Here is a 15,361-nt window from a genome sequence, read left to right as displayed (position 1 = left end):
AGATGTGTATAAGAGACATGTGTGCGTATGTTACTCGCTGTTGGATGCGAATGAAATACAGTAACAAATAAATAGATATACGGTGAGACACCTTTTGATCCAAAAATGTGTCCCCTTAAAAGGGGCGTCTCTTACATAGGAGTACCTCTATTTGATAAAAAAAAATAAAATAAATAGAAAAAAGTCTTCTTAATAGAAGTTGAAAATGTGTTGATTTGACCATTTGACACACTCAGAAAGTGTCTCCGCTCCCTTAGCAGGGTTGTTCTCTAAAGTGGGTTGGTCGTAGTGTTAAAAGATATTCCCCTTATTTTACGGAAAGGAGTCACCATAATTGTTAGGCGTCTTCTGAATTTGGGTGTTCCAGAGGAGGGTTTGTTTTACTGTAGTAGATAGATAAATAGAATCGAGAACCATAGGAAAAGAGATGCTGAAGTGTTAGTGGGAGTTATAACTGTGGTTGACCCATATTAAAAATTGGTTTGACTCTGTTGTCCTAATGGGTGTCCCTGAAATAGTATGAATGTCACTCCAAAAATTGACACGGTCATTCTATTCAACGTTTCGATTTAAGCATCATCAGGAATAATACATAGGGGCCTATAACACAAAGAGACAATTACCAGAAATCCTAATTAATATGCAATTATTTAAATGAGGCAGTTATCCAATCAGAGTAAACTGGTATCATGGTGAGAAAGTATGATATTGGGAATAAACGATTCTTAGACTGACTAACAAATGTAGATTAGGGCATGTTATCTGTGTGAGAAACAGGTTTAAGACCAGGAAATAAAATAAATAATCAATAACCTAACTAGAGCAACAACTCCTTACTAGAGAAAAAAATAATAATTTGTTTGGATACTTTTTGTCCTTGATGCCTATTACTTTTTATATTCGTTTACAAATCATTTTATTATTGTAAGTGTATGTTGAGCGATCAATCAATCAATCAATCAATCAATCAATTAATCACTCTCTCTCCATTAAAAAGAAAAAAAAATCAACCGCCGTGAATTATCCTCTCTAAAATTGTTTTGTAAATTGAGAAAGCTGAACATTGTAGACACCACACATATGATGCAGTGGCGTTGGTCTGAACCCCTTGGCTAAGGCTTCTTCAGGACCCTACACCCAGGAGAAAAGCCTCGCCTGCTTTGGCGTTTTTAACTTTTTAAGAGAGTATTTTGATAGGTTTAGAGCTCCTTAAAAAAATGCCACCGCTTGGCCAATGTATAGGCCAAACAATATTGATAAATACCCCAGGGCACTTTAAGGCCAGGCCCACTGGTTTTTAGCAGTAAAAGCCCACAGCTGTTACGCCCCTGCCTAAATGGAAAAAAAGAACAATAGGCTATAGAAGAGCAGTTCTTAAAGCGCGTTATGTATGCATTATATGCATTAACATTATATTAACGTTATATTGACATTGACAAATACGTAGCAGAAACCGAGCTACTTTCAGATAGTATAATGCATAGGCCTACTCCAAGTATCGAAATGCACGCCATCGTTTTGGGATTCAATATTTCGACATTAATTATGTCATCATCAGGAAATCACTCTCACGTAGAAAGGATGGCTCGATTGATCCATCGACGCCACATCTGTTTCACTGCATGTGCATGCGACTATTTTGGTTCTCGTAAAGTTTGGGGTAACAAGAAGACTACGACAAACTACTGGGTTTTAATCACATGCATGAATGCTAGAGCTGTCCTTGGAGATGGCAGTAGACTGTAGAAATTTATTTGCATCTGGAACTGCACACCAAACACTACAGCATTCGAGAGGTCTGTAACTTGTCATCATGTTCTCGTTCTGTCTCAGTCTCCTCCATGCAGCTTTGCATGATCTTGAACAATACCAATCAAATTGTCAACTGACCCTCTTCTCCGCAATATTTGTCTTGAAATCTGTAACTTACCAGAAATTTCGTTTATCTCCACTTCACCAATTTCTTGCATGATTGCTCATCTCATCCAACTTTACTTATGGTGATTAATATGTCTTTCTCAGCCTCAGATTCTTTGCCAGTAATGTATGTATTCAAATTATTTCGGCTCTGGTATCCAGCATGCCCATAATACAACCCATTTTAGCCTAATTTTGGTCCAAGCTTCCTCTTCACTGTACAATAATTTACAGTTGTGTGTGTGTGATGTAAGTTAGCTGGATAAATAGCTTAGAAAGTAGTGAGAAGGATCTTGAAGATAAGCCTCTTCTCAATGGGCAGCTACTGGAGGTCATTGAGTATCGGGGTTTATGTGAATTCGAGCTGCTGTGTTCTGTATCCGCTATTTGGCGAGTTCAGGCCTCGGTAATCCATAAGATATCCCCCCCCCCACACACACACACACACTTTTTTGGCTATGTTTGGTCCAAGCTTCCTCTTCGCTGTACAATTAAAATGGGGACTTGGATGAAGGTTCAATAAAAAAAAATTCAATAAAAAAACAAAACAATGAAAACAACTGTTTAAAAAGTAACTGTTGGGTACGTGAGACCATTCATGATTTTCTCAATAATTTTACAATCAATTTTATTTTATATTGATTTTTTGTTTTCAGTAAACATCCGAACGACAGAACACCTTATCATTACTATGCTGATTCAAATCAAGAATGTTCCTACTATTATAATAGTGAAAAGAGAACTTTGTCTGGCCATAAATTTTTAACAGAAAGGGCGATTATTGCTCGATGGGCGAAGAAATTTAATATCATGTTCCATTATCCATCGTGGGAATCAGTAGTTACGAACGGTACTCATGTTGCTACACCGTTTATAAAAGTGTATAATGAAGCTAAAAGAAGGAAACGTCGAAGACAATTAACCGGCTTACGTAGATACCATCACGATATCTTCATATTTATGTACTGAATAATTTTTTAGGTCGGGTCCTCTGGACCTTCGTTCAGTTAGTACATTTGCCTCGGTTGTAGGTTTATCATTTTCAGCTTCAGACCTGTAAATTTGTAATGGTATGCTCCATTTCGTTACTACAACGGCATCATCATCGTTGTGTTTTCCTGAACACTTAACTAAGCCTTCCGGTTTTCCACTGATATTCTATTTCAAACGCTGCATCATCTTCTATTGATTGAATATTCTGTAGGGACTATAATTACCTTTTGGATCCTGAAATGACTTTACCAACTTTATGAATTCATCTACTAGCCCTTACCTTCTGTCATCGGATTGTAGGCCTACTCGTGCCTCGTCAGCGCAGTCTTCAGTTTAGTATTATTGAGCTCCCTATCAGCCATCATTCCTATCCGTTATATTTTTCTCAGTCGTAAATAACCAAGCAAGTTTCTCGTGAGATGCCCTGGTAGCAGGTACGAATCGAAGTTTATTGACCGTCGTACCCAACAAACTCATAACAAATTTCAGAATCCTACATATTGTATATTTAACTTTAATTCAGTTATTTATTCGATCTGTAAACATATAGAATACATGAAATCAAGTTATACTTAGCCTAGGCCAGTACAGTAATTTCGTAATTTAACATTCCAATGTGTATAGAGGCACTGTACTGTACGCTGTCTCGGCAATGGTAAAGAAGTTTACCTGTCTCTTATACACATCTAGATGTGTATAAGAGACAGGGCCTACATAATAGTTTAATATTGCTGTACTATATACTCCAACATCACTGGCGCATGGTAACAACCAACTGACTGCAGACCATTTCCGGTCACACATTACTCTCCATAACCCTCTAGTTCCGTCACCTCTGGATAAATATTATGCTTACTTCTTGGCATGCAGGAACTATACAATTACAGAATAAAGAAAAATTATGTAACTCAACCAGCTAAACTATGTATCCATCTGTAACTGGTAACAGTGTCTTGTACAAACGTTTAACAAGCCATGAACTGAACAGTGTTTATTTATACACTAGAGGAAATTATTATATTGACTATATTACATGCTTGCGGTACACCACGTAGATAATTCTGAAAAGAACTGTTGTTGAGAATGCCTCTTGTCTCGACTTTACAAAATACGATAAGGTTATTACAAAATACGACAGGTTATCAGAAAATGCTTATTTGATTGGATAAAGAGACTGGGGAAACTAAACAATGGATAAATTGCAATTAGGGTGTTAGGGTTAAAAGTATTTTATTATTATTATTATTATTATTATTATTATTATTATTATTATTATTATTATTATTATTATTATTATTATTATTATCAACATCACCATCAAATCAAATGTATTGCACTTATTAACCTTTTAAAAACAATTTTGGCAATGTGTCGGTTTCTTATATAAAGTATTTAATTACTTAATTTTCCCACTTAATTTTAAAATTTAAAATTTTAAAACCTTCATTTTAATGACTGTTATCCATTTTGAAGTCTTATTTTATTTGTATTTTATGTCTTGTATATAATATATAGATTTATTTTATGTTGGAATTACTGACTCCTGAGTCATGGTGACTTTTGTCGCTTTAGTTTTTCCTGACCATTTGTTTTATTGTTTGTTCTAATTCTTTTACAGTATCTTTTTGGTCGAATAAATAAATGATATGACAAGAGTCAGTATTCTCTGTCTGAGCGTGAGGGGCCACGCTAGAAGATGGGAATAACAAAAATCATCTATAGTCCTGCACTCCCACAAACAAAAACATTTATTTATTTATTTATGACAATTCGAGCTACAACAGCCCAGGAAAGACCAAATAACATTAAGTTAATAGCAAAGGCCTTCCAACACAAACAAACAATAAACGTACAATTATAAAAAATAGAGACATACAAATACAAGCTAAGAAACATGAGATAAAACTAAGTTTTTAAACTGATAAACGGAATGAGAATTATTATATGGTTAGGAAGACTATTCCACGGGGCTATTGTCGAAGGGAAAAATGATGACTGATTAGCTCGAGTCCTACAATTAGAGACTACAAATGAATTAGAATGATTATTTTTACTACTACTACGACGGCCAGGCTCAACTAAAGTGCCAGGGGTTAAAAAAATGATAATTTCTAACAAACCTGAACAGAGTTACAAGCTTGAGAAATAAACGTCTAGATTTCAAAGTCTTAATATTCATTAGTCTGCACCTATCATTATATAAATATTTCCCAATTTTTACAACGAACTTTAGATGCAAACCTTTGTACAGATTCTATTTGAATAATATGATTACAATAAACAGGATCAAAGACTTGGCAAGCATATTCTAAAAGTAGTCGTATTAAAGCAACATATAATTTCAAAAGTGTACGAGAATCACACTCGTTATAAAACTGCCTATACAAATAGCCAACAAGTTTTTTTAGATTTTTTTTTGCAAATAATATCAATATGAGATTTCCAACTAAGATCATCAGATATACCGTAGTAACTCCGAGATACTTATAAGTCTCAACCTCGTCAATTAAATAATCGTTAAGTTTAAATGAGTAGTTAGGACGATTGAACTTACGAGAAATTAACATGAACTTTGTCTTTTTCGAATTGAGTTTTAAATTATTTTCAGAAACCCAAGAGGTAACTTTGTTTATGTCATTCTGAAAGGGTTCTTTAGTTGTAAGTTTTAGTGGGGTATAGAGAACCATGTCATCAGGAAATAGAATTAGTTTGGAAGTGTAAAATTGAGTTTTAATAATAGCATCGATATAAGAAAGAAAAAGAAGCGGTCCAAAGATGGAGCCCTGTGGAACTCCAGAAAGAGTAGTAGGAACCCATTCAGAATGACATCCATTAATCACCACACGTTGAAGGCGATTGCTAAGGTAACTATAGTTACAATGCCAATTAAGGCTGGGTTTATCCCTTTTAAATAAAAATGATTGAGAAGAGATTGAAACGGAACAGAGTTTCGAAAAAATACACCTAACATCCATGCCAGAGTCAAGTAAGATATGCCACTCATTTATTAAGTGACTAAAGCGGATACTGTAGATCTACCGTGCCTAAAACCATATTGAACATCAAGTGTTGTAAGGTTAATAAAAAGTTTAGTATATATATGTTTTTCAAAAATTTGTGTTAATGATTGGGAGAGGAGAAATAGGTCTGTAATTTGAGGGAGACGATCAATCACCATCTTTATAGATGGGAACTACATTAGACTTTTTAAAATCAGAAAGGACATGGCTTTCTAAAATGAACTTATTAAAAATCCTAGCAAGAGACGGTGAAATTACGGTTGCCATTTCTTTTATCATAAAACTAGAAATGCCATCAATACCACTAGCAGAATTATTGTTAGATTTCATTATAATACTTTCAACGTTTTCACTATTACATAAAATATCACAAAAGTCGTCAAACGATGGTACAGGAATAACATCATAAATAGGATTCATTATCAAAATTAAAATATGAGTAAAATACATTATTCAGCATATTAGCTTTGTCAACGTTTGAAGTAGCTTGAATATCATTATTTATAAGATCAGGAATAATATTGCACTTTTTAGTAAAATTATTCATACCTTTCCAAAAAGACTTTGGAGTTAAATCGTCACAAATTTTATTAAAATAATTTCGTTTAGCAATTCGTAGCTCCATAACAACTTTATTTCTAGTTCTACGACACTTAGACCAATGTTCAGGCAAGCCAGACTTCTTGGCACGACTGTAGAGATTGTTTCGTTTACGCATTTCGATGCGAATTTGCTTTGTGAACCAGTTTTGATTTTTACGTGTAGTAATAAATTTGTGCGGTACACTATCAGAAATGGTAGCCAGAAAACAATCACCCCACAGGGACCAAGAAGAATCGCAGTCCTCAAGATAAGAAGATATCGGCCTTAGGTAATTTCAAAGAGAGATACAAATCAACAATTACATGATCCGAATTAATAGTTCAGGAAGTGATGAACAATTAATTATACTGCATTTGAAAGAAAAACTAAGTCTATCATTGAAGAACTAGATGGCCTGGTTACGAAATCGACAGTCGAAAACATCGTGTAAGTTGGGATAAAGCCGAATTGATAGCCAGTGCACCATCTTGGCATTCCAGGCGGACCACATGAGCTATAGAAATCTACAAACACGTACATCCAGATACCGGATTTGTTATCAGCGATATGACTTTTCACTGTTTAAATCAGACCTAAACCAAAGTAGCACATTTCTCACCACATTGGAAACCATGCCATTGTCTTGGCTTCCTTTTACTAAAGCTAGAAACAATGCCGCTGTCTTGGCTTTTCTAGCCGCGCCCCATCTTCACCTAAACTTCAAACAATATTAAATTTAGGTTAAATTTAAACCTAGTATAATCAGGGCACAGTGAAATTAATAATTTCCACTGATACGCAACTATACTATTTGATAAACTTTAAAGCCATATTATACCATGAAATATCTTAGTAGCTTTATGTTCACCTCATTCTATTACGAGTGAAAGTGAGCTGAAATGAACCAAAGCATCTTAACAATGCTTAAGAAAGATGTGACGGGGGTCTTTGAAGTGTACCGAAGTGTAAACTGGTCTTCTGGATTATATCCGAGAAAGGACTTACCAACTGAACCCTGGGCAGCGTATTAAAAGTATTCAACGCCGCTTCGCAGGCCCCCACTCCAAGACGGCCACTCGACTTGCACCAATGTGATTTCTCTTTCTCGATTAACAGTCAAACGTAAACTTATGAAATATTGTTTCCAGGGAGTGGTATAATCACAACTGAGATAAGAGATGAAAATATCGAGGTTTCTTTAGTTGAGGTCCTTCCTAATTGTTCCCAACGTAAGCCCAGATAAAAAAGATAGAACAAATCGTAGGCGTCTGATAGGAGCATGCCTACAGTATACTGCAGAAAATAGGTCAAAATTGCTGTAAACATAGTCCATTATCCGATAAGGTGCTACCAGCCTTGGTCATCTGTCAACACGTAGTGCCAATTACCAACTCCCTGATAACACTACATTCACACTGTACTTGGCATGCCTATCAAATGAAATCAGGCAACTGATTAAATTAACCTTAACACATTCCATTTTACAGAAGAATTCCACTACACCAGCATAGAGTATACATGCGCAAGCGCAGTATACGAAATTGTGCAGAAAAATACAATATGAAATAAAATACAGTGACTTTACCGTTCACGAGGACTGCAAAGGAAGAGTGCTATCACTTTCACTGTACCTTCATAATGTACACCAGACTAAATAAAACATTAAAACAGGTTCTAGGCCATGTTTCATGTGAATCAGAGCATCCCAAGCAGCACCATTAGCCAGTAACCTAGGCCTCGTTTCAAATATAAAAATGAAAACTGCTTCTAAAGTACGTATTCAGACCATTCATGACATTCTCGGTAATTTCACGATCAATGTTCAGATGTGTATAAGAGACAGATATGTGTGTGTGTGTACATATATGTATTGATACGATAAAAATCATATATATATCATACAGTATATGTATATAAATATCATAACTATTAAACAACTGAAATTTCAAAATAATAATTTAAATCTCTGGAAAGTCTCTCATCGAAGTAATAAAACACATCTGACCATCTCTTTCTATTTAAGACAATTCTCTTAACCTACGATATCATCATAAGTGTTCAAATATATCCTCTACAGGCGAGGTCATTGATAAGATTCAACAAATTCATTAAGGTGTAGAGCTATTCACTGCAAACGTTAAAGCAGTCATTGGCGGTGCATTTTCATGAAACCTTAGTATTATTATGTCCTAACATATTTCACCTTAATTTGGAAATACGCTAATGTAGAGGTGCTGTTAATTAGGCCTATCTTTTGTGGATAACATGTGGCCATCTTATATTTAAAATGTGTTTTAGGTGCTTTCGGTGACAAGCGTGTAATCTAATAACTGATACTAATACTGAGACTAACACTGATACTAATGATGATGATGATGACGATGATGATGATAATGATGGTGACGATTGATGATGATGATAATGATGATGATGATTACGATGATGATGATGATGATGATGATGATGATGATGATGATGATGATGACGATGACGATGATGATGACGATGATGATGACCAGAGAATAAACATTAGCGGAGTGAAATGATTGAAAAAAAAAAACAAAAAAAAACCAAAAAAAAAAAACCACCAAACCATAAAATAACCTACAAACCAGATTTATCAAACTAGAAATCAGCTTAAATTCGTCTTAAGTCAATTTTTTGCTTAAGTCAATTTTATCCATATAGCTTTGCTTAAAAATTGCTTAAAATTAGGAAGTCGATTGTACGTTGGCGCCATTTAAGACGATTTTTAAGCCTAGATTTTGCTAAGATTGGGTTACAAATCAGCTTAAAATATTTATTAGAGACATCTTAACTTTTTTGACTTAAGACATTTGCTAAGCTGAGATTGATAAATCCCGGGCCAGGACCACCATGAACATCTAAAACCATTCCACTGGAAATGTAAGGTGCAAGACCCGCCAGTAAATTATTTACAGCATGCCATAATATTATGGTTTTGACAAAAATCTAAATTCAAAACAATCGTCTTGGGGAAAAAAAAATGAAGAAATTGTAAATCGCCAGGTAGCCTGTTCCAAAGTTGTGCCGAAGCAACAGAGAACATTTTATCTACATACACAGCAGTTGATGTTCTCTCTCAGTTTCGGTTAAGATGACGGCCTAAGACTGCGAACTAAGGAGGGTTGACCAGTTGTGTTTCATGAAAGCTAGTTGGAGTTGTTGATTGAAGAGTGAAGTGCAGAATCTTGAAGATATGCCTCTTCTCAATGTTCAGAACTCGGTAATCCATAAAAGAGACTGTAAACCTCCCTTTTTGACTCTTTTAGGTCCAAGCTCCCTCTTTGCTGTAAATTGAAATAGGGACTTAGCGCAAGATTAAATATAAAAATGAAAACTGCTTCTAAAGTACGTATTCAGACCATTCATGACATTCTCGGTAATTTCACGATCAATGTTCTTTTCATATTGTTTCTGTTTTGTTTTCAGTACCGGTAACTAAAGTACCGGTAACTGTTGGGTCCGTATTCAGACCATTCATGACCTTCTTAATAATTTTACGATCAATGTTCATATATTTTTTGTTTTGTTTTCAGTAATCATCCGAACGACACAGCTCCATACCATTACTATGATCCTGATTCAAAAAGAGAGTGTTGGTACTATAATCGTAGTGAAAAAACAATCCTATTTGGCCATAAATTCTTAACAGAAAAGGCGATTTTTGCTCGATGGGCGAAGAAATTTAATATATTTTTCCATTATCCGTCATGGGAAGCAGTCGTTACGAACAGTAGTCATGTTGAAACACCGTTTTTGAAAATATACGGTGAATCGAAAAGAAACGGGAAACTTCGTAGATTAGAATTAGTCGAAAAGATGAAGAAGCGCATAGCCGCCAGACGAGCTTATTTAAAGACAAGACAGAAGAACATAAGGAAAGACTAAACTGTGTGCTTGTTTGTATTATATTACCTTTCAATGTATTTATTTACTTTACGCACAGGCGCAAGTTTTGTCTGACTGAGGGGTGTGGGCGTCCGAGGTGCCGACGAGGGAACCAATGTCGCCGACGAGATCAAAGTGGGCGTCGCTCAACATCTTTCAAAAGTGTTCTAGGGTTGAAGCCCCTGAAAAATGATAATTTAGGAGTTTTACAGTTTTATTTAATCGATATTAGAGTCTGCAAATATGTTAAAAAATCATATATCTTTGTTGTGGTGGGGGGGGGGGGAGAGGCGGGAGACAACTCTCCTCGACGGTAGACTCTGGGCACTGGCGTCACCCCTGTTTACGGATTAACTACTGTACACTACATTCGTAATCACTGATCAAGTTAAATGACACCTTGGGATCATATTGTAAAATTGTCCAATCATGCAGATTCTGTTGCTTTAATTATTTTAAACAACATTGAGGGCCGCATCCAAGTTTTGACACTTGCAGAAAAAACATTCATTTACTTCTTTTATACTGCTTTACCGTAAATGCTCACTTACACATTTTGGCTTCAGTGCGGCGCTTATTCAAGAGCGGTGCTTAAAAAAGAATATTGGCATGGCGCTTTCCATGCCAGAATCTATGTTGCCTATCTTAAGCTGGTTTTCCCCTAGGCGAATTTATTCGCGCGAATCGAAAGCGTGGGTTCGCTTCCTGAATTCTGATTGGCTGCGAATTTTTCGCTTCGCAAAAGTAGCAACAGTTCGAACTACCGATTTTTTTAAAGCAAAAACGCCTATAGAAATGTTAATGCGCATGCGCATGAATGACGCTTTCAATTTGCGCAAATAAATTCGCTTAGTGGAAATCTGGCTTCACGTATTTTTTATTTAAATTATTTATTTATTCCTGTAGTTCCAGCAGGGGACAGTTAAATTACACTGTTCCCTGGTTCTAGGCTAATCATATGTCCCACGTCATCGTAAATAAACGTTTAAAAAGAAATGCTTGTGTCTTCATTGTGTTATTCATTTTAACACTTTATACGTTGCATTTAAAACCATGTTTCTCGAAGTGTTTCATTACACATAGGGTAATATATATATTCTCGATTAAGCGCCGTGGCGCTTAGAGATAAAAAAAAAATAATGTTTGGTGCGGCGTTTATTCGAGAGCGGCGTCTTCGAGCATTTACGGTATGCACAGTTAAGCTCTGTCTGCACTATGCACAGTTAAGCTCTGTCCGCACTATCAGAGTTTATGTTTGTGATAATATATTGATCAAGGCGGTATGGTGCACCTGGTAAAGATGGCGAAGTCTGAGCACATGCCCATATATGGCCCTAATGATGTTATATTTTACCCAAATATGGTTATCACTGTTATTTTGTCGCATACAATCTGATAGTGTGCTATAATATTACCTATTGCATATTGTTATTATTATTTATCATTAGGATCGTTGTTTACTATTATTATTATTATTATTATTATTATTATTATTATTATTATTATTGTTATCATCATCATCCTCGTCCATTTACATTACATAAACACACTTTCAGTGTATTCAGAACATACACATTGTCGTACATAGCAGCGAAGAAGTTTTGATAAACATTTTATTTATTGATTAACATTTTTGGTGTAGCTTGTTTAAAAACATACCTAATTCATAACCATTACACTGTATATTCGAATGGTTAAAGTTATGTGAAATATTATTGCTCTATGTCTATATCTGAACGAGTATTATAGGCCGAATTTCATTTTTTTGTATAATGAAATTATGGTGCTTTCGATAATAAAAACACCTTTGCTGATGACAGGTAAGATGCTGTGTATCGTACAATTTGTTTGTTTGTTCAACTTATTTGATTTATATACCGAGACACCTTCGAAGATCTATGTTTGTCCGCAAATCTAAATCATTATCTATCTGTGGTCCGTCCCGTTGAGAATTTTATTTTTTACAAACACACGAACACACACGAACAATTCCAATCGCTTGAGACTTGGACACCCTAGCTTTGTAATCGAAAGGTCCGTTGTATTGCTATTCATTCTTATTCAGTTTTTTTTATTTTGCTACGTTTCATTTCATAACCAAGGGCGCAGATCTGTTTTGAATGGTGGGGAGGGGGCATACCGTGAGACCACACCCACTCGAGCCTCACCATGGTTGTGGCTGAGGTGGGAAAATTCTAGGAAATAGTACTCTCTAGATGACTGGAAATGACACACTTATATTAGTAAAATTCATCATCATCACATCACCCTTATATAGCCAAAATTAAGCGCAAACAAATTTCTCATGATCTTTTGGAAACTTGAATAAAAAAGAAAAAGAAAATTGATCGCCCAAAACGGCTAAGACGTTATTTTCGGGTGTCTAGACAACACAAATGATTTCCTGATGATGACATAATTAATGTTGAAATATTGAATCCCGACACGATGGCGTGCATTTCGATATTATCTTGTATGATGTACCCGTCATTATGTAACGCCAAAAACATGTCAATCATAACACAGAAAATACTCTCTTGGCGTACCATATTAATTATTGTCAATCTATTTGTTCCACTCGCCCTGAATGAAATAATAATAATAATAATAATAATAATAATAATAATAATAATAGTGTCTTGGTGTACCATATTAATTATTGTCAATCTATTAGTTCCACTCGCCCTATACACATCTAGATGTGTATAAGAGACAGATTTACAGCATGATAATAATAATGATAATAATAGTAATAATAATAATAATAATAATAATAATAATAATAATAATAATAATAATAATAGTAATAATAATAATAATAATAATAATAATAATAATAATAATAATAATAATAGTGTAGTTTGATATAGCGCACATATCCATCTAATGTAAGATGCTCAGGGCGCTTGAAATGTAGTAGTAGTAGTAGTGGTAGTAATAATAATAACAATAATAATAATAATAATAGTAATAATAATAATAGTAATAATAATAATAATAGTAATAATAGTAATAATAATAATAATAATAATAATAATAATAATAATAATAGTAATAATAATAATAATAATAATAATAATAATAATAATAATAATAATAATAATAATACTAAAAACTACTACTACTACTAGATAGCGAGTACAGTCATCAGTTATTATTAAAAAAAAAAATATATAAGAATACTTTAACCAAAACAATTAGAGGCGCAAAATGCAATTATCATGATTTATTTACCAAAATTAGTAACAATTATTTTAAAACCCGGCAGACAATTAACACATTACTGGGACGTAAACGTACTACTAACAATTTACCTGATAAAATATCCGTTTCTACATGATTTTACTAATACAGTCCGCCCTCCAATTCGAGACACCAACGGCGGCAGAACGTTTTAGAAAGTGGGGGTTGGAGCCATTTCATAAGGTCCGGTATGCCAGCGAATCGAGCATCTAGGATGAGGGGGGGAGGCCAGGTGGTCACCAAGGGCAAGCGGTGGGGCACAGGGAGCAAAGTCCCCTGGAAGCTACGGATTTGTTCACGAAGTTTGGTGAATTTATTAGTTTTTTTTATAGGCATTAAGCTACTGTAATATGACTTCATAATTGTTGTAATTTCCAGTGGCGGATCCAGGAATTCGAAATAGGCCTCGGGGGTGGGGGTGGGGGTGCTGAGGTAAGACAATTTGTCATTATGGCACATAGATGGCCGGAAATTGCACTTCCAGACATAAAATTTAAATATGATTTTCTTTATATCGCCATGTTTTGAAAATTAATGAAATTGGGGAGTGGGGAGGACGGGTCGACTGGGCTCTCTTGGATCCGACACTGGGTACTTCCACAGATGGAGGATCTATATCACCTCAGCCCCACCATGCTTGGGGATGAGATACTATTTTCTACTTCAATTTGCTAAAGGTACGGTAAATGGCATTACATCACCATCACCCAATGAAGAGCCACAATGTGCGTGACGTCATTTTTCAAGACCGGCATTGCAAATTGCCCACAGTGTGAGGTGAGCGGTGTGACTAGCGCACAACTTGGCACATAGCTAGCTAGGCAAGAGTACAGTTCTTATAATACTGTCATCGATAAATAGGCGTAAGGGTTCCACTCAGTAATAAGAGTCATTTATCTATATAGCCATGTCAAGGAAGGCATGAATCCTCAGGACGTAGGCCCAGACCAGGCCTTTGCTTATAAGAGAGTTGACATACTACTCAGTCTTTCGTCTAATCTATTAACATAACACTATATGCACTAAAAAACTGAATATACTGTAAACTTTAAATAAGAGGATTCTTATAAGGATTACTAGCACTTTAAATGTGCCTGCATCAAAAGTATATTCGATAAATTCGACACTAATAATCACGATTGTGGAAACTCATTCTCTCGGTCTGAATTCTGGCCGCACGAACAATGTTTGTGATTGGTAGAAGTACCATAACAGCGACGAAACTACGTAAAGTTGGGTAAATCAAGGAGGTATCGGTTATGCATGTGCATTCAATGTGTATGTTGGTCGGATTGTAAAGCGTAGTAATTTCGAATATATTATAACCAGGTTTCTCGGACTAAAACTTGGGATGAGATTTTGGGGGTTGAGAACTTGACCATGGATGAATTAGTTTATGACTGACATATGCCACCCAGATCGATCTGTCACTACAGCAGGGCCTCCGCCAAACGAAGAATCCAAGCAAGGCCTAGGCCTTGCTTAGGTTCTATCCCAGGTAGCAAAGTTTATGGGGCCCTTATGTGAAATATCTGGGCCATGTGGTCAAGAGTTCCATATTCTCATATCATAGTACCTGTATGATTTTTTAAGGCACAAGAGTGCGATTTCCGGGCACTTCAAGAGGTCTATATTCTCAAAATGTTTGCAACTCAGCCTCAACTATGGTGGGCCTGAGGTCGTGTGGACTCTCA

The 15,361-nt window shown here is 35.4% G+C and overlaps 1 protein-coding gene across 1 annotated transcript in view; it reads left to right on the top strand.

Moving 5' to 3' along the window:
- Positions 1-12,248, top strand: part of LOC117121316 (alpha-N-acetylgalactosaminide alpha-2,6-sialyltransferase 3-like) — a 59,849-nt gene extending 47,601 nt beyond the window's left edge. Inside the window, exon 5 of the mRNA XM_033266463.1 lies at positions 10,073-12,248. Coding sequence (XP_033122354.1) covers positions 10,073-10,424 — 352 coding nt within the window. The 3' untranslated portion in view covers positions 10,425-12,248. The remainder of the gene's footprint in view (positions 1-10,072) is intronic.
- Positions 12,249-15,361: the final 3,113 nt, after the last annotated feature.

This window comes from Anneissia japonica, unplaced genomic scaffold (genome assembly GCF_011630105.1).
Source record: "Anneissia japonica isolate Jap-2015-1 unplaced genomic scaffold, ASM1163010v1 scaffold131_len961581_cov171, whole genome shotgun sequence".
Lineage (NCBI taxonomy): Eukaryota > Metazoa > Echinodermata > Crinoidea > Comatulida > Comatulidae > Anneissia > Anneissia japonica.
Note: the sequence above shows the minus strand (reverse complement) of the source record. Positions and strands in the feature narration are given on the sequence as shown.